This window comes from Corvus cornix, chromosome 1 (assembly GCF_000738735.6).
Source record: "Corvus cornix cornix isolate S_Up_H32 chromosome 1, ASM73873v5, whole genome shotgun sequence".
NCBI classification, from domain to species: Eukaryota; Metazoa; Chordata; class Aves; order Passeriformes; family Corvidae; genus Corvus; species Corvus cornix.
In genome coordinates, this window is record NC_046332.1 from 104,818,107 (window position 1) to 104,837,900 (window position 19,794).

At 45.1% G+C, this 19,794-nt stretch overlaps 1 protein-coding gene and 1 long non-coding RNA gene across 5 annotated transcripts in view; one reads left to right on the top strand and one right to left on the bottom strand.

The window, feature by feature from the left end:
- Nucleotides 1-1,543: 1,543 nt before the first annotated feature.
- LOC104686200 lies at nt 1,544-18,754 on the top strand. 2 transcript variants are annotated; one of them, XR_751304.4, is made up of 3 exons: nt 1,544-2,018; nt 2,096-2,192; nt 18,098-18,754. It is a non-coding gene; the product is annotated as an uncharacterized LOC104686200 (long non-coding RNA). The 2 variants fall into 2 exon arrangements; XR_005601864.1 differs by lacking the exon at nt 18,098-18,754 and having other exon boundaries at nt 1,545-2,018; nt 2,096-6,601.
- Nucleotides 14,180-19,794, bottom strand: part of APOO (apolipoprotein O) — a 29,933-nt gene continuing 24,318 nt past the window's right edge. For 2 of the 3 annotated variants that reach the window (XM_010394505.4, XM_010394506.4), the window contains exons 8-9: nt 18,750-18,845; nt 14,180-15,913 (exon numbers count right to left, since the gene is read on the bottom strand). In XM_010394505.4, the coding sequence (XP_010392807.1) occupies nt 18,777-18,845 (69 nt within the window). In that variant the 3' untranslated portion in view covers nt 14,180-15,913; nt 18,750-18,776. Of the gene's footprint in view, nt 15,914-18,747; nt 18,846-19,794 lie in introns of those variants that run through there. The other variant, XM_039551644.1, reaches the window with a different exon arrangement.

A 19,794-nucleotide genomic window follows, 5' to 3' on the forward strand; every position in this document is an offset into this window, starting at 1 on the left:
CTCAGGGAGTCACAGAAAACAAGTGAGGCAGTGCTAAATGAGAAGACTTTTCTAGCCAGTGGGGATAATTTTAAACATTCACATGTGAAAGGACATACAGGGACCAACTGTTCAGATGTGACTTTTGCTGAGATCCTACTAAGAGGCAGGGTTTTTAAAGCCAGCAGAAATATTCTCACAGTTTTGGTAAGATTGACTCTCCAACAGTGATGTGGTAATGCCATGGGTCAAGAAAAGACCAATTTTAAATCCCCTCAATAACTTTTTCTCAAGCTACGGGAGGACCAAAGCGACTCTGGAACTACAATTGAGACATACAGCAGAGTGTTTTCTGTGGCTTTAGATGCTGGAGAAACCTCACCTGGCATGACTTTCCTCGGTTCCAGGACCACAATCACACCGCCAAGCTGAGTGCCAGCATACGGATGGGGGCTGAGCAATACCAGCTGGCTGTGAGCTGGTCACTGGTGTCCCACCAGTGGGAGCCCATCACAGCAGAGGCACAGGGCTGGCGTGTGGCCTGCAGGTCAGCCAGCGCTGCCCTGTTCCCCTGCTTTAGCGAGCCTGCCTGCGGGGAAGAGTTAGGGAGCGAGTGTTACCAGCGCTGATAACATCTCCAGGGAGCTGAGGTGCAAAGCTCCTCCTCGCTCTCCCCCTCAAACTCATGCCCCGGGAAGTTCTCCTCAGGCTGAGGCAGCCGGCGAACATTTCGCAATGGCAGAGTTTCCTCACTCCCATCGGGAGGGGACAGAAGGGTGGCCTTGGACAAACTTGCGGCCGGAGGATGCGTCAGCACCGTCCCCGGCTGCGAGCAGAGGGAGCGCCGGGCTCGCCGCCCCCTCTCCGCTTGGCCTTTTCCTGTTCACAGGCTCCTGCACAATGAGCCGAGCCGTAGCCATAGCGACGGCATGGAAGGAGGCTTTTTTTGTCTACATAAGTTAAAACAAAATATACGTGAGGAAAACAACCCTTCCCCCTCCCCTCTTCTTGTAAAGAGCCTTCGCTGTCCATATAATTCAAAAAAGCCAGTGCAAACTTTTCCTCCGAAAAAGCGTGTGGGGGCTTTACTGCATTCCTGCAGGCGGTGTTTTGTCTTGGGAGGAGAGTCGCCGTCCTAGAGCCTGGCCCGCGGGAAGCGGAGGTGTCAGCTCAGGGAAAGCACCACCTCCGTAGGGAGAGGGACTCGGGAAAGCTCGGCGTAATTCCCCGCCAGGCAGCGCTGTCCCGGGCTGGAGGCCAGCCCAGGGTGTGAGTCGTGCCTCCTTATCTTTGAGCTGACCAGAAGCTTTACTTCCTTCGGCTTGCACGAGCTTCCTCCTCACAGCGCTCGCCTCCCGGGGCTCTCCCTCCGCATCCCTCGGGGAGGAAAAGCTGAGCGGGAGCGCTCACAGGGACCGACGGACGGCAGCGCCGAGGGATGAAACCTGCCGGCTTTAAATCATTCACCTCACGCAACAGACTCGGCTGTGCCCGGTTGTTTTGCTTGCCTGGGCAGGATTGCTTAAATGGGTTTTTTTCCCTTTCCCTTTTTTTTTTTTTTTTTTTTTTTTTTTTTTTTTTTTTTCCCAGACTCAGGTTTCAGAGAAGTGGCTGCAATTTAAAGGAAGGCCTCAGCTCCTGTCTGAAACCAAGCAGCAAAGCAGCACCGTGCCTGCTGCTCATGTTTAATCTCACTGCAAACTCAAAGCAGGCTCTAACTTCACCATCCAGGAGAGATTCCCTCCCAGGACTCTTTTTTTCTCCCCCCAAGGCTTGGCTAAGTTTTGTTTGCTGTACGGCTGGTTTTTGGTAAATACAACCTTGATGGAGGGCTTCAGAACCCATCAGGAGCTCAGACTTGTCCCCACAAGGAGCTTGTGGAGGAGAGGGTGTACGGTTGAAGACAGTGGATGTGGGCTCTGGGGCGGGAGCACAGCCCAACACCAGCGCAGCACTGGGAGATGCACCTCTCCCGACCTGAGCTCTGACTTTTTCTGCAATCAGAAACACTCTGTGTTTGATAACAGAATAAAGCACAGGTACACACCTCAGCTGAAAATAGTGAGTGAGGAGGAGGAAATTCCATCTTCAAACCAGTTTTGGTTTCATTTCACAGATTTACTCCAGCCCAAAGCAAGAGACAAAAAGCCCCAAGGGATAATTAGCTTGAGAGGATGGAAAACAAACACCCTGTTCAGAAAACCGGCTCTCAGGTAAATAGTTTTGTTTATTTGTGTTTTGAACTTTGCATATTTTGATTGTTGATATAGCAGGTGTCAGATGGTCACATCCACTCAAAGGGAAAAGGAACCTCCGTTTTTTGAACTGTTTCCCTTCTCCACTGAAACAGACTAAAAATAATGTGCTTTGGTAAGATGAAACCAGGTGCCCATCCGCTCCTGAAAGTTTGCTGTCCAGTATGATGAGGTGGTTTTACATCTTCCAAATCACCTCCCAGGAACCCACTGTGAAGGGATGGGACATGAATCCCTGAAATTCCTACTAGAAACCTTTCTCCACACAGGGAAAAAACATGAGAGACACGGTAGTTTTCCACATGAAAGCCCATCAGTGTTTCCAAGTAACTGGATATTGCAGTGTTATTTTTGAAACACACTGATAAAACTGCAGGGTGAGATTTTGCAAAGCTGGTTACTATAATTGGACGCCCAGATACCACTGTAAAGGTACCTTTGAACAGTCTTTATTGCTCTCACAATGAGCAAACTCCAGTCTGGGCTCCCTGTGATCTCCCTGAACTTCCAGATTTGGCCCACTTGAGTCACTGACACACAAACACCACCACACACCTTGTGCAGGAGGAAACAAGACTTGTAGTTTTGGTTTGTTGTCTTGTGCCTTTTGCAATCAGTTTACATGATAGGATTTGGGTTTCTGCCCCAGCCAGCTTCCTGCCACAGCCTAGGACAAATGTACAAGAACATTTTCAACCACTGCCTCAAATGTTTTTTAGCTACATTTGCAGGTACATGGGAGTTAACACAGAGGGATGGATCAAACTCTGCATTCACCACTCCTGGAGGTCATAACCTCTGTACAGAGGTGTAGCTTTGCCACTGGGGCAGAAAATGTAAGTTAAAAAGGAGGCAGGAGAAGAGATCTGCAGCACTGAAGGAGGCCAGGTGCAGGGGCTGACCACAGCCTGCCACAGGAAGCCACACACCCAACAGAGGAAGCAGCATCAAAGGAAACAGTTTAGACTTTATCCTTTCCAGATAATGTAATCAGAACAAACTAGAAGACTTATTTCACAAAATCAGAAGTCTGAGAGGTACATTCTTGGGATACATTAATAATATCTGGATTATTTTTACCTCCCATTGATGTAATTAGCCACAACTCAGTGGATTAGCAAGTACTGGATTTGGTGGTGTGGGAGCAGGAATTATTTGTTGCTGAAGAGCAACAGGCAGAACTGGCAGATGGAGGCAGCAACAAGTGCTAGGATCAAAGAAATAACACCTTATTGATCCAGTTTTAAACAAAACGAAACTAGCTGAAAATTTGAGGGATAGTGGCTGTTCTTTAGCCAGGCAAGAAAGCACACCCATTTTATGTAACTACATTTTTCTGAAAGCTGTAAAGCTGCCAGACTGTAAAACAGGGTGATAAACCAAAGTCCGCTGCATTACAAAGTACAGCTAGTCCAAATGACAGTGAAGTCAGGACAAGGCTGAAGAATCCCAAAGGAAAACAAAAATAAATTACATAAGCAAGTACTCAGGATTTATAGACATGAGTTGACTACCTCCTCAGCACAAAGTAATAAAATTATTCTGTATTTGCATGCTGGGTTTGCCATCACCACAATTTAAAATTTGATTACAGAAGTCCTGCAGGCACTCAGAACCACAGAGCTCCTTTACCTGCCATTTGGGCTTGGTGTCAGCAAGCTATTATTTTCTGCTGTTAAAAGCCAAAGCACTTCTCACCCCCGCAGCTCAACATAGTCAGACATCCCTGCTTCACTCCCAGGCAGGGCCAGGTTTGCCTCTAGGCACCCATAGCCGTGTGCCTCTCCAGCACAGTTTGGGCAGCTGGGGCTTCCCTTACACGGGCTTACATCTGGTTTCTCAGCTGGGGTACTTTCTGCAATAAGCACATGACTGCAAAAGTGAAACTTCCTTTTAACACAGATCTAAAAGCAAGTAGAGGTGTAGAGGAGGATGTGACATTATCTCCTGTTTGTTCTTAAAGAAGCTGTTGAGGCTTTTGGATCCAAGAAGTGATGGTCCTTTCACTTAACTTATAAAGCATCAGGTGCTCCTGTTAACAGAAGTATAGAATGTAACCCAAATGTAAATGCACCTCAGGCACATGCAGCTTGCAATAAAAGGTTTAGAAGCACCAGTATGCTGTGGGCTGTGCTGGGCCAGCCCTCACCCCTTGCCAGAGCACAGCCACAGCCCCTCAGCTGGCTGGGCTGCCCTGCATGTGCAAAGCTGCAGCACCATGGGGACAGTGGCACTTGCAGCTGGTCCTTCTCTTTCATGATCTTTTCTAAGTTCAGCCACGGAGGCCTTAGTTTGCACAGCTCCAAACAGCATCAAGCTCATCACAGGTGCTGCAGGATGTTTCGGAGGAGTTTCTGTGGGAGCTGGCACAGGACAGAGGGGCATGGAGGTGTCCATGAGCAACTGGAAGTTCCCAACCCCGTGGTGCACAAGCACTTGCTGTCCACTGAAGGTCGCACCGAGTACTCCGTGGGAGAGACAGATGCCTGGGGAAATGACCACAGACAACTCCAAGTGTCAAATCCTCGTAGTATTGTTTCTGGTGATACTGCAGCCAGCAAAACCTGCCTGGCTGCAGCGTGGGGGACACCTGCAGGCTCAGCACCTGCCAACACACACACGGAGACACACTGTGCCAGCCAATGCCAAGACTGTGTCCTTTTCCAGGGAGGCTGAGCCCCAGCAGCCTCATGACATGGCAAACAGTGTTTGAGAAAAGCCTGGTTTGTCCGAGGCAGCTTCTCTGCAGCGGGGCTGAGCTGTGGCAGCTGGGATTTAGTGCCTGCTGGGACACCACAGCCAGAGTCACAGCTGTGGGCTCGGTGTGGCCCATGGTGGGAGCGTGATGGAGGAGAAACCTGCTGAGGTAAACACAGGCAGACGTGGGGAGCAAGCGTGGATTTGTCCCTCCCCAGGCTTTTGGGCATGCCAAGGGCAGGGGAGGGCTGGCAGTGGGTCTGCTCAGCTGCTGGGCCCACTCAGCAACTACTCAGCATCACAGGGAAAGGAAGCTCAAACTTCTCCTTCAGACAGGGAAGTGCCTTGTCTGAAGAGGCTTCGGACTGGAACGTGACAGGCCCAGGGTGTGTTACGGCGCCGTGGATAGCAGCATGCTTGGCTGCCTGTCTCACAGGCAGTGGCCTGGCACATGGGGTAAAACACACTCTGAGTTTTATAAGTGAAGAAATACAGTGCCCTGTGGAGAAGCAGCAAGCATTCCCAAAAACAGCTTTCTGCAACGCAGCTGGCTTGAAACATCAGTATTTTTTCCAGAGAGTCTCTTTTACCGAAACACTGCAAACTCAGCCACTACCCCAGGCCAGGCAAGTACAGCCAGGATGATGTCCAGGGCTGACTTCAAATCAGCCCTCCCTGTGACACCTGAGAACAACCTCCATAGACATCCAGCAGTGCTGCCATCATTAACTAAATCCTCTTTTTTTCAGAGTAGTTTATTTAATCACATAGTCTCAGAGTTATGTGTGACTCACATCACGTGTGAGTGAGCGCACATGAGTTCCTCTTCTTCTGCCCCGTTAAAGCCATAGTTAAAAGACTTCCCACAGAGATATAGTGAAGTTTTACTTAATTCACAGCAAATACAGTCAGTACCTGAGTGATAATGTGCATAAATAGTACATGATTTGCATCCAATCAGGTTTTTTTTGTGTAGTTTCCATTAAAGGTGTAGCAGTGAACTTCTAATGCTCGTGTCCAGCTGTGGGATGAGTGGGATAGAAGTGGGCTGGGTGGAAAGCTGGCTGAAGGGCAGGGCTCAGAGGGTTGTAGTGAATGGGACTACATCTGGCTGGTCACCAGTGGTGCTCCTCAGGGCTCAGTTCTAGGGCCAGTTCTGTTCAGTGTTTGGAGAAAAGGAGGCTGGGGGCAATCTCATTGCTCTGTACAGCTTCCTGGGGAGGGGAAGTGGAGAGGGAGGTTAAGATCTCTTCTCCCTGGGATCCAGTGGTGGGATGTGTGGGAATGGTTCAAAGCTGCATCATCAGGGGAGGTTTGGACTGGACATTAGGAACCTCTTTACCAGGAGGGTGGTCAAACACCGGAACAGACTTCCTGGAGAGGTGGTTGATGGCCCAAGCCTGTGTTTAAGAGGCATTTGGAGAATGCCCTTAACAATCTGCTTTGACTTTTGGTTACCCTGAAGTGGTCAGGCTGTTGGACTAGATCTTCTTTGTAGGTCCTTTCCAACTGAAATATTTCTGTTCTGTTCTGTATCACAAGGAAGACTACAGAAAGTGTGTTGAAGACACTAAACATTGCATTTTTGTAAACAATTTAAGTGTTTTTTTCTTGGGACAACTGTATGACTAGAGAATTAAATAAGAAACAGTTACAATCACCAATTAGAAGTCTGTACTACACCCTCTGTTTTGGAAATTGCTGCCCATTGCAGCCAAGTGCCATGTTTTGTGTCCTTTGACCAGCCAAAAAAGACATGCTCCACCTGGAACCCCAATGTGTCCCTGACTCTGTCCCAGCAGGGTGAGGATCTGGTCCCCACAGCAAGGACTGCCAGCCCCAGCTGGTACCTGCTGGCTGCCTCCCTGCAGGTGTTCTAGGGGGGTTTGGCACAGGAGGAGAGCCCACATCCCACAGAATCCTGTGGTGGGGCTGACTAATGGCTGAGCCACGTCTCCAGTGCAATCATGTTGCTTACAGTAAGCCCATCTCCTCTCTTTTCCTGGAGGGCAGTGGCTGGGTGCCATTTGGACTTTTTCCCATGCCTTTTGTGAAAAAGGCAGGAGGTCTTATGGAGCTCTGGGCTGCCCATGTCACCTGATGTGTGGGTGTGGGGGCTCAGCATCATCTCAGGACCACCCTCTTTGGGCCATCCCCTCATGAGAGGGCTTGGTGCAGCCTGACCCTGTGAGCTCACACCAGCACTGCTGGCAGCACCCACTTCCTGCACTGAGCCCTGAAAATTCCGGTCGGGCACCCAACACCTGCCAGTTTCTTTTTAGTCAGAGGCTCTGTGACACCGGGTTTTATCTGTCCTTCCCTGCCCTATGACAATCCCTCATCCCACTGACTCATCTGAAGGTAAATAGTGCCCAGGTAACCTGGCACTCAGCAGGAAACCCTCACCTCTGCTGTGCCTGATCACAGGTAACCTTCAAGAATGCCCCAGGAGAAACATTTGGTGCACTTTTCCAGCAAAGTGTTTAAAAACATTTATCAATCCAAAACCACCACTGCACTGGGATTATCATATGACATATTGGTTGTGTCTACTTATGTTTTCAGTAAGATAACAATGGCTCAGGCTTGTTAATCTATAAAGAGAATTAGGCCACTGTAATGGCACAGGCATGCTTGGAAAGGGCCTGATAACTTCTTTGTTATAAATACAGTTTTGCTTGTCTCTTTCCTTCCTTTTTTTAGTACAAATGAAATAGATCAGATGAATAAATCAGTGCCTAAATCTCCATCCAAGAAGCAAGGAGCCTTTTTGATTGCTTTGCTACAAGTAATTGTTCTCTATGAAATTTTTTTAAAATCTCAAATTAATTTCCTTTTCCTGAAGTCTAAATGTTTGAACATCAAAATGTTTAAAGAAAATGTGTAGATCAAAGAGTCAAAAGAAATCTCATTGTGAAACATAATAACAAGACTTTGGGGCTACTGTAGCACCTTGAGTGAAATCGGGGCTGGGAGGGCTACGCTGGGTGCCTGCCCACCTCCAGCTTTGTGCATCCTGGAGAAACAGGTTTTCCTCTTACACAGCTGGAAGTCACCCACAAAAATATCCCTTAAGCTTTAACCTGGGGAGAAGTGTGGGGTCCCTTCCAACTGTACTGCTGAGCTGGGAGTAGGAAAGGGGAGAAAGGAGAAGGGGATTGGTAAGAAACCAATCCTTACAAGTAGGGGGAGAAAATCAACAATGGAGAGCGTGCATAAAAAAAGTCCACTGTAGGTTTTCACTGTGCCCTTCTCAAACCACAGTGCACATGTTTGCTCACTCTGGTTTTGATGGTGGCTTTTTTTTTTTTTTTTGTCCCCATCATGCACTCACTGTGGAGGGAAGGTCAGGTTTGAGGAGCTCACCTGGCCAAGGGTACCACAGTGTTCCCCCAGTCAGGACAGCTGTCTCCTGTAGCTGCCTTCACGTGAGCAGGAAACTGAATGTCAGAAAAACAAACACGCCAACCTCTTCATAAGTAAACATTCATAACCTTGAATAGGTCCCTGTTATGCAAGGCACACTAACACCCTTTCAGGGTGCAGGGCACCAGAAGTGCTGCAAAGCTGCTGTTTCCAGGATTTTAGGGACAGCCACCCAGATTTGCAGCCTCCCCACAAGGGGGCTGCTGCTGTGCCAGTGTGGGGAGACAACCTACAGGCACCCGTGCCAGCACCACGGCCCCACACACCATATGTGTAGGAATAGGGCTTCCAGGAGCACCAGGAGTTCTCTAGACATGCTGGTGCAGAGCTGTGGTCCCCTGTACCGGGTCAGATGAGGCCACAGGGTCAGCACAGCCATCACGACTAAAAATTAACCTGGCTCAAAACCTTAATGTTTAAAACAAATTACATTTTAAAAAAAAGTCAGCCTATTGTTTTCCAGCTCTCTAAATAGTAGTTGACCAGGTTTTAAGGAAAACTGTTCCAAAATCCCAAAGTGATAAAAGCTGCTAGATAACCATATATGAGGAGCTTGAACATCTGTATATGAGAAACCTTGAAAGCAGGGATGATGAGGTGCCAGAATTCCTCAAGAAAATTACTGAGGTGAGAGAAAAAATGCAAGGAAGACCTCAGCAGCACCCCCGGGCCAGGGGGTGCTCTGGGCAAAGCCAGGAAAGTCCACCAGAGAGAGGGATCACAAACACAGTGAGACAAAACAGCTGAGAGAAAACAAGTTATTGCAGAGAATGAAGTCAACAATCAAGTATGAAACCATTACAGAATCCTCTGCCTAGAAACCCCAGCACTGAGCGCCTGCATGGACCAGAAAGAGTCCCACTTTTCCAGTCAGAAAGGACATTGCAGAATTCTCCTGTTCTCCAAGAGCATCCCTCTGGAGCTGGCAGGTGAACCAGATGGATCTCACGATGCTCCTCAGCCTTCCTGCAGGCAGAGCAGTCTTTCAGCTGCAGGCACAGAGTGGAGAACTCTTGTGCAAATAAAACTGTTCCTCATATGCATTTCACTCCACAAGGAAAATAAAAACATAGAGGAAATCCCACAGGACTACTAATTAAAATTACTGCCTCACACCTCCTTTGCGGTTATGATTTTATTTATTGCAGTTTACTTAGATGTGATGGCTATGTGTTTATTCATGGTAGTAGCCTTCCAGGACAAAAATCAGGCTTTGAGCACAGCACATCACATTCTTAGTTCAGAGACTTGGGGCCTGAGGTATGTAGAGTTCTGCACATCTATATTGCACTTTACCTCACCCACTGGGAGCCTAAAATCATTTGGGTTTTTTGCTCCCATAGTTCTGTTACTTTTGGGTGTGAGTCACCCTGGGCTGGCTAGCCCAGGGCAGAGAGTGATTTTATAGCACTTCTCCTCTAACATTCCTCAAACAAGAGACTCTCCTTAGCAGGCTGACCTCATCTGCAGATAGGATAATACTGTAAAAACAATAATGCTAAAAAGCGACCAGTGAATATCTGGCTTTTTTAAGAGTTCAAGGAGGGTTATGGTAGTAAAAGAGGATGCACTCATATTTATGTTACCTCTTTTTTCCACAAGCTAAGCCTCCTTCCCCTTTACTGTTTTCTTCTTTGTCAAAACAGAGTTGCTGATTTTAGCATCTGTGTATTTTGCTCTCTTGTACAATGAGAGATCATACTGATCTTACTCCATCAAGGCAGAAGTACAGCCAAAGGTTGTTTGACCCCAGGGACGTGTCCTTGTACAGTTGGATGCTGTGCAAAAGCTGCTAAATGGCAGAGGACTCCAATGTTATGTATAAATTGGCTCGTACTCCCTCTTGGCAGGGATAGAAAGAGCCGAGTAGTGCACATTTCTTTCTTCCTTCAGCCAGTAACAGCTCATCCCTTTCTTTGTCAGATGAACCCGGAGGCAAGTACAGGAGAGATAAACAAAACAGACCGTGCCTCACTGACCTCCCCCTGAACCACAGACAGGAGAGTGAGTCCTTTGCTCCTGGTAGAGCTGCGTTTTCTCCGGCGCCTCCCCTGAGTTTGGTGTGAGGCGCTGTGCTGAGCCCAGCGCCTGTCCCGGCGGGGCTGCTGCCTTTGTTCCCTGCGTGGCACCGCCGGGGCCGAGCCTGACTCACTGGCAGCTCCCGATGCCATTCCTCATCTCTGGCAGGATATGAAAAATGTGTCAAGCCTGGCACACGACAGTAAACCTAATTCTTTGGGCTGGCTTTGGTGCTTTCACCAGCCGGTTTTAGTTTGGGCAGTTTGTAAATGATGCTTTTAAGACAGGAGATCAAAATCCCCCTGGCGCGGCTCCTCAGTAAATGCAAAGATGACTTCAACGCGCTCCGCTGCATTACAAAACTCTCTTTTTTTTCCTTTTGTTTTTTTGGTCCCACGCCGAAGTATCAGCGCAGTGCTTTGAACTGAGGTTACCTTTATGATTCACGGCATGAATGAGCACTTAGTGTGCGCATACAAGAGCCCTGTACGAATCAGGAAATAGCTCTTTCAGGTCTCCTGACAAAAGGAAGTGAGTCTGAAGCTTGCTAAAGTTACAAAGAGGACGTTGGTGAACTTAATCTGGGGCAGGGGGTAGGGGGAAGGGAAGAATTCCTTTTCTTTTCACTGAGGATTGATACACAAGCTCCCCGTGTTTCTGTACATCATTTTTAACAACAACAACAACAAAAATTAAAGGGGCTAAAACTGTGGTGGTGAGGGCCGTCTCTAGCTGCCTGCCTATGATCCCTAGCTGGTACGTGCATACAGCCACGAAGACATTTCTAGCTTCCCGCTTCAGCATTCCCCCCTTGGCTGGGGCAGTGAGAGCTTTCCTCCATCCCTGGGGTAACGATGTGAGTGGGCAGGGAGCGAGCATCGCGGCACACCCCTGCTCGGGGCATCCTGCCCTCTCCTCTGCCCGCGGAGCGGGGGCACAGCGGCCTCCAGGGCGCCGCAGCACTCCCGGCCAAGCGCTGGATGTGGCTCACTTTCAGTTCAAACAAACCGAGTAAACTTCTCCGAAGGCACGGGTGCTGCGCCCTGGAGTTGAGCGAAAGTACTCCAGGTAAAGACACGGAAGATTCAGAAGCAGTGGGACACAGAACAGCGGATTTTGACTGATGTTGGTACAGAACGTGGTAGGTCCTGTGGCTTCACACCGCAACGGCCAAAGCAGAAAGGAATTAAGTTCTCCGTGTGAGGTTATTCTTTTATCCAGGCATGCAGGGGCTGAACTCACTACTCCCTTGAAATGCACATTGCACAAGCCCCTGGAACAAGATGAGGTGCTCTCTGGCAGCCCTCCAGCACTTGTCTACACAGCCCCAGCGGGTAAAGGACTGCACCAAGAGCCGTCCCGCTGCAGCATCTGTCCCCTCAGCCAAAAAAGCGTGGAGCAAATGACCCATCTTGTTACTTCATAAGCTCTTACAAACTTCAGGTTAGCTTTGCTGAGCAAGATTCAGACACTCAAGACTAAAGTGCATCCTTCAGCTTTAGTTTCTATCAAATTAAATTCTTGAGTCTTGTGAAGGTTTATCTTCACACTATGAACAAGAAGAGAAGTTCCCTGGCCAAGCTGTCCCATTGTCCCCACTGCTCCTTTCACAGTGGGCACAAAGACTCTGGGATCACGAGCACAGCTCAGGCTGTGCCATGGCTATTCCCAGGCATACATAAGCAAGTCAGCTGGAATCTCCCTCTCTCCAGAAGATCCAGCAAAGCTTACCCATAACAGGATCATGCCTCAGTAACTGGGGCTGGTGATGGAGCACTATCCAGTTTACCTGCCACATCTGGACACAGCACATGTGACTGACTGGCTTTGAGTGTTAGTTGGTAGATTTAGACCTTTAAATGCAAACACAAAAAAAGAAAGAGGGTAAGAAGGAGTCAAGAGACCTTAGTCTAGTGCAGGCATTGTAGGTCCACTTCCAATGGAGCAGAGGGAGGGACGAATCTTTTAGAGGGAGCAGACTGGTAACCAGCTGTGAGACATCCTCAGCCCACCTTTGATTTTGCCAGTTTTCATCAGTGCAATGGCTACCAGTAACACCAGCTTGAAAACGTGGCTGTGAGAGCAGCACTCTGGAGGAATCCATGAACGTCAAGTCCCGCTCAGACTTTCGTCTTTAAGCAGAGATGGCCAGTGATGAATTTCACTGACCTGAGAAAACACCCCAATTGCATCAATATACCAACATTTTTTCCAGAGGGACCCTAAGAAAGCTGCCAGCTCCAGTCAATTTAAGAACCATATAGTCAAAAAATACCAGGCTCAGCTTACGGTACAGACTTAAGAGCACAGGGGGATGTTGCACAATTAGAAACTTTTTTTTTTTTTGCTAGAACAACTTCTGCTTTGTAGTTTAGATATTATCAAATGTTTTCCTTGTAAACAAGAAGCTTTTGTACCTGTCAAAACCCCTCTGGAAGGGGGTTAACCTAGGCAGCTGCCAGGCCACCCAGGTGCTACAGCCAACGCTGCTGTGAGAGGCTGTATCCAGGAAGGTCCAGCGGGAAGTCATGCAGGCCTTCCCAGCATGCCTGAGCAGCCAAAATGCTCTTTGTCAATAGCAGTTTATTATGATGAAACTGGCTTTAGAAGTAACTCAGAATTTATAGGAAGGTACAGAAGTAATCATAACAAAACAAAAAAGGGAAAAAGAAACATATGCAGCAGTTTCTATTTGTCCGGAAGCAAATGTGCTCACACTGAGGTTTTTCTGGCAATAAACAGAGCAGTAACAAGTCTCTTCAACTCCCAGGGCACTTTTTTCTCAAGGGGTAAAATGCAATTCCCTCCACATCAATCCTGCTCTTTACTGCTCTCCTTGAAGGCGACAGATGCAATGAGAAATGCTCCAAAACATTTGACTTATGACTGCTGTGAAGTCTGTGTCTGGGGCCTCCTGCAGTCAGAGCACTGAGTCTAAACCAGAGTTTTGCAATGAACACTTGTGGCAAAATCCTGTGTGTTTCTTGAAGGCTGCAAGATTGTGCATATTTACCCAGGCTAACTGGATTATTCCAGGCTGGTGATGCTCCTTCTAGCAAAGAGAGGCCTCGCTGTCACTTTTGATATATGACATGCTGCCTACAAGAATCCTGATCCCAACACAGGGCCAACCTGATGACCTCCAGTTCTACAACTTTCACACACTGCAGATAAAAGATGGTGTTTTTAAGAGAGAGCACTGCAACCTCTGCTGCCCCAACCTCTGCTGCAGCCACTGTAGCAGAGGATGCTGAGATGAGAACACTGTTTCAGCTGCACACAGTCCAGTTACCAAGCCAAAAAGCCTTTAAGTGGAAGGATGACCAAACAGGAAGCTTGGGTGGGGAATATACCATCTTAAACCTACATTGTAATACCCACAGGCAAAGTCTGGCAAAAGGTAACACATGCATGCACAATTTAGTTCCATGTGTGCACACACACACACATATATATATATGTATATATATATATATGTATACACATCAACAGTGGTCAGGTGCTCTCCTGCTCCTTATTAGGAAGGTCTGTGCCAAGAGGACTGAATGTTTACAAACTCTTGGGCTCTTACCAGCATGAAACTTTTTTTTATTTCCTGTAGTTATAAAAACCAGAAGACATCAGGAAAGGATTCCAGCTAAGGCTGTCTTGCTCACATTTTGGAACCATCTCCTTGTCATGTGTGTATGCAGGTGCTTGAAGGCAGTCATTTCCTGCTACATAAAAGCATTCTGGTTTGATGTCAATCACTTGGGACACTTTTAAGCAGCAGTGTAAATATGCAGCATGAAGATGCGATCAAGTGAAAAGCATTTAAGTGATATTTATTTAACCCAGGATTTTTAAAACATGCACACGTGTGTATGTAAACAAATAACTGAATTACCAAATAATCACATCCTTAAATGCCAATGTGGCATATGCCAAATATTGAAATAATATGAAACTGAAAAAAATACAGGCATCTAAAGCTGTAATCCTAATTCTGTGGTAATTATTCTCTATGTGATATGAGAATGCATAAGTGAAGAACTATCTTTAAGGCCAGAACCAAATCTATGTCTGTACCACAGGAGCGGTGTAAGAGAGCAGTTACAGCTCTATTTCCCAAGTTTCCTTTCCACTACTGACAAAAATACTACTTTGATCCTCCCAAGCCTGCTTGAACTATGTTGGCAAGTTTAAAGAAAAAACAAAACCACACACACACACACCTCCCAAACCCCATGCAAGAACTCTGCTGCCTATATCAACATACATCTTCACCAGCCTAAAACAATCATAAAAACATGGACTGAACATGTTGGGAGATACTGTTTTTCTGCCTGAGGCAACCACATGCCTTATTGCCTGTACTAAAAAAGGGTTGGCCTGTTTTATAATGCCCACACAGACTGGCATTCACATTGCCAAGGTCTGCTTGTTTTTCTCTAAAAATCTGTGGAATATGCTCAGCTGGAATACCTAACCATGCAATAACAAAGATATTTAAAAGCATTTTGAATCTGATTTACTTTGTATTTTCTTCCCTGCTCTTTTTAGAAAGTTAATGTATCATACAAACATACTTCATTTCATCCTTCACCCATTCCTCATATTCATTGATTAATTAAGCAGCATTTAAGGCTCACCAACACAGCTTTAAATGCTGAGCTACTTGGATTACAGTAATTTGTAATGCATCAAGCCCCGAAAGAGGGACTCATGGAAATGACAACAAATGATGAAAGGGTTTTATTGTGCAAAGATTTCAAAATGCTGGAAATCCTTTTGTATTTCCCTCCACATCACTTTTTCCTCCCCTCCCCTGGCTGGGAATAAGGAAACAGCCAAGTTATTCTATAGCTGGTTCCCACCACGGTAAAGTTCTGGTTCCCATTGTGCTGTGCATTCAAGCAAAAACAAGAACAGGCATTAACAGCTCCATTCCCATCCATCCACCAGACAGGAACTCACAGACGCTTCATTACACACCTCCCGCTGGCACTGATGAGCCAGAGGACTTGTACAGAAAGGAGGGGGGGACTCAGACAAAACACAAGAGTCATTGTAATTGTTCCCATTCCCAATTCTATGAGCTCACGTTAGCCAAAACATCCTCCTCCTTTCAGCTTTCCTTGCTGGTAAAAAATACAGGCACTGTCAACACCACCTCGAGACCTTTCAGATTGTGCAAACATCACATCCATGAGTTTAAAGAAGACAGGAGGAGGGGGAAAAATGGACAATTTTCTGTAACTGGAATTTTATTTTATATATAAATAATAAAGAGACTGAGGGATTTTGCTACTTGCAATGTTGATCCTGCAATGGGACAAGCATGGGCAGACTTGAGTCCCACTACAGAAGAGAGGATGAAGTCTCAAGACTGACCCAAAACACGTAGTGTCCTTTCACAGAAGCCATACCAGAAGCCTGAGCAGCAGATCATCAGACTGTCCTGAGGCAGAAGGCAGATTAGTAACATTCAAAATGGATTCAGATGGTTTTCATCTTTTTCTTGGGAAATTGTTGCTCATATCTATATTTTTATTCACCTATAACCAAAGAAAGGGGACAATGGTTAAGGGGGAGAGGGAAGGAGGGAGAAAGCAGAATTAAATTTATCACAAGCTTTTCCTTTCCATTTTTAAAGTGCAATTATAATTTTTTTTTCTTTGCTGTGGCAGGTTTATCAAAATCTGTTTGAGAAACATTCTCAGTACCAATTTGCTTCAGTAGAGATATTTAACTCTTCATATTACCAACATTAGAGCACTAATGATCATGTCTGTTCTAGAGAACTCGATTCCCATAGTTGAACTAAATAGAAATACAAAAGAGAAAGAACACTTCACAGCAACCAAACACCAACTGGAATCTTGTATAATAAACCAACTTCCTTGAAAAGAATTATTTTGAATTCCCATCAAATGCATGTTTTCTTAATCTTACTTATTCTGGTGTAAAAATAGGGCAATTTAACTGAAAGAAATGGAATTACATAAATATAGATCTGTAACAGAGTGATATGCTATCTTCATGGAAAAACACAAAACCCTGTCACTTCCGTGCAATTCCTAAACACAACAGCTGGATAAAATTAAAGCTTGCTTCTTCCACAGTGGGATGTGGTTTCAGCTGAAGTTTGCATATGATTTTTGATGACAAACAAATAATAATAAATAAAGGAGGTACAATGCTGCTGAGTTTTGGAATAGAGAAGTATGTTGTTGTCTTCAACCCCATATGATTTTGGCCCTGGCTGACCATTCAGAGTTCAGAGATCCATGCTGTGGCAAATCATTGAGGAAATGAGATTGTCTTTATTTTAGTAACCACATTCAACAAGGAATATTACCAACAGTTGAAAATGCACTGAGATTTTCAGGACTGATCTCATCCAGAATAAAAAAATGTGTCTTTTCAAAATTCACAGCAGTGTTCTCCAGCCTCTGGGATCACCCAAATCCAACAAAACATCTGGACTTGGGTATGGAGTTAAATTACTGGATTTGGTGTCAAGCACAAGTAACAAATTGCCACCCCCGCAGAACAGCTGAACTTGATACTGAATTGAACTTTCACCATCTGGTTGCCCTAGGTCAAAAATCCAGCAGTTCCCTTCATGTGTCTCCCCCAGAAACAACATGAGGTGAAGCACGTAGGTTTCAAAACCAGGAGCACCCAGGTACTTCAAGCTCCTGGACAATTTATCTTCAGTCTCTTAAAACCTTCCCCAAACAAAGAAAATGTGCCTGAAGCAAAAGGCTGACATTTCGAAAAGTGAATAAAGGCCTAACAGAAATTATATTCATAGCAAGAAATTCTAAAAGAAAATAAAATCTATTCATGGATTTCTGTTTGTAATGAACCTTGATATTTGTACAGTGTCACAAACAAAAGTTCCGTTTTCTTGGTTTTTTATAATTTAGTAGCTCTGTCCTAGTTGACAATAAGCACAACAATATCTCAGTGAATTTTAGAGAGGCTTTTCTTCCTCTTGGTTCTATTGGGATTCTTTACACACAAAAAATATTTTTTAATCCTCCTATTATTTTTTAGTTTTTATTTTACGTGACTATCTTACAAACTACTTGGAAAACATGTATTCCTAAAGACTTTATATTCATAGCTCTAAAGGAAAAACTAAGTTACTCAGTACATCAGCCAGTCAACAACCTCACATTGTTGTTTTGAGAATCAGCTATAGCAATTAAAAACACATTAAGGGAGCCAACATTAAAATCTAGGTTTTCTTTTAAAGCTGCCCACGTAACAGTGGCACGCTGCTGCTCAGCAGATGGGTGCATTCTACCACATCTGCAAACATATGTGACTGATGGTGATGCATGGGAAAAAAATGGGTGCTGTTTGCCAGATCTGGACTCTATTTACACACTTGGCAGTAAGGAAAAAAAAAAATAAATTCTGGTGAATGGAATACTGCATATGAAAACGATGAGGAGTCCCTACAACGCCAGGATCCCTTTCTGATGAAAAGCAAGTTTTTTACATGGTGCAAAAATAATACAGGGCAAAGAGAAGCAAGTAGAAAACATGTTCAGATGAGAAATTCTTTATCAGCTGATAACAGAGCAGGCATCTGACAATTTGCACTAAATGATGTCCAATTACGTTATAATTATTTGTAATAAGCCTCAAATACACAGCAATTTTTATCCCATGAAACCAAACCATCATAAAAAAGTCAAGAGTATGTTTTTGTTTTGCTTTTCTAGAAAATGTAACCATAGGACTTGCTTGAGTTTAGAACACAGCCCCAAGGCCAAGTCAGAACTGGTATCTCAACTCAAGTTTCTGCCTTGGAGAACCTGGAAACGCTGCCTCCATTTCCTCCATCTTTTCATCCCAACAGGACTCATTTGGGAGCTGCACTAAGATGAAAGGTCAGGCACATCGTGGACTGTTACAGACTGTAAGACAATGCTGTACCTTGGCACTGACAAATCTTTATAGAGAAAACTTATCAGCAGGAAAGAGGTTTCTTTTCCCACCCTAATACTTGTACAAGCATGACAAAGAAGGCAAAGAGGTTTTGGTATGGGAGGCAGAAATGGGAAGAAGAAAAAGAAAAGAAAAGGCCAAAACCAACCAACACTACAATCACAAGACTTTCCTCATTTAATTCAGAACCCTTCAAACAGACCTATATTTACTTGCAATGCTCTAAAGATGAAGAATTTAGATTTCTTAGCTTAAATAGTGTTAAGGAACGCACATATTCCTGACAAATTTTAGGACAAATAAAATTATCTGTCCTCACTTTCCTCATCATTATGAAGAAAACTACAAGTCAAACTTTGCAAATGTTCAGCTCTTCCAAGTTACTCTGCTGTTTAGTCAAAAATTATTACCAGTCTTTATCCTTACCTGTTTGATGCCAGGTGATGTAGCATTTTACTTCTGAGTTTGCTCTTTATTTGAAGCAGCATGGACTTCCAGGGGCTTGTCACCCACTGCATCACCCTTGAGGAAGAAAAATTGTGCACAAAAGTTCAATTGAGACAATCCAGGATTAATGTTTTTTCCAGAACAGAAATCCTCTTCAAAAGCTGAAACAAAAATGTCTCACAAAATCAAGTGGCTCATGAGACTAATTCAGTATAATACACTCAAATATGATCTACCAAACACTTTCTAGACTTTAGTCCTCCTGTCGTTAGCCAAGCAGTTAAAGGATTTGAAAGAACAAGTAGCTTCAACAGAAATGCTTTAATTGACTCATTTTGCCTGTATTAATAATAGAGGATGAATACCCACAGAGTAGTTGCTATTCTGCATTCTCTGAATTCTGTGTGGATTTATACAATAGACCTCTTTTAGCACATATCCTTCTAGAGAGTGTTCTCACACTTTCCCCAGCAAAAATGACAGAAATCAAAGAATGAAGATAAGCTTGTTACAGGGTCTGGTCTATCTGTTTGCCAAGATGCTATAACAAACAAGCATTTGATTATAGCTTTTAGTAGATATTGATTAAAAAAATACTTAAAGGGCCACACACGTGGCTTGGGGACTGAAGCAAATTACGTACAAGGACAGGCTGAGATGAGGGTCTGTTCAGACTTGTGAAGACCACACAAAGGGGGAACCTAACTCCTGTCCACAGTTCCTTAATGGGCATTTACATATTGGGAAGAGCCAGGTTCTTCTCAGATGTTCACATCCAAAACACCGGGAGAAAAGGACAGAGGAGTATGGCAAATTTCTCTTAGATCAAAGGACAAAAAATTATAAATATATCACACCACCAATCACTGGAGCAGGTTTTCCAGAGAACTTTCTAAATCCCTGGAAATATTCAGCACATGACTGCATAAGGCCTGAACCACCAAATCTAATTTGAAACTGTCTCTGCTTTGAACAGGGGCTTGGGTGAAATGATCAGAGGTGCCTCCCACCCTCAATTGTTCTT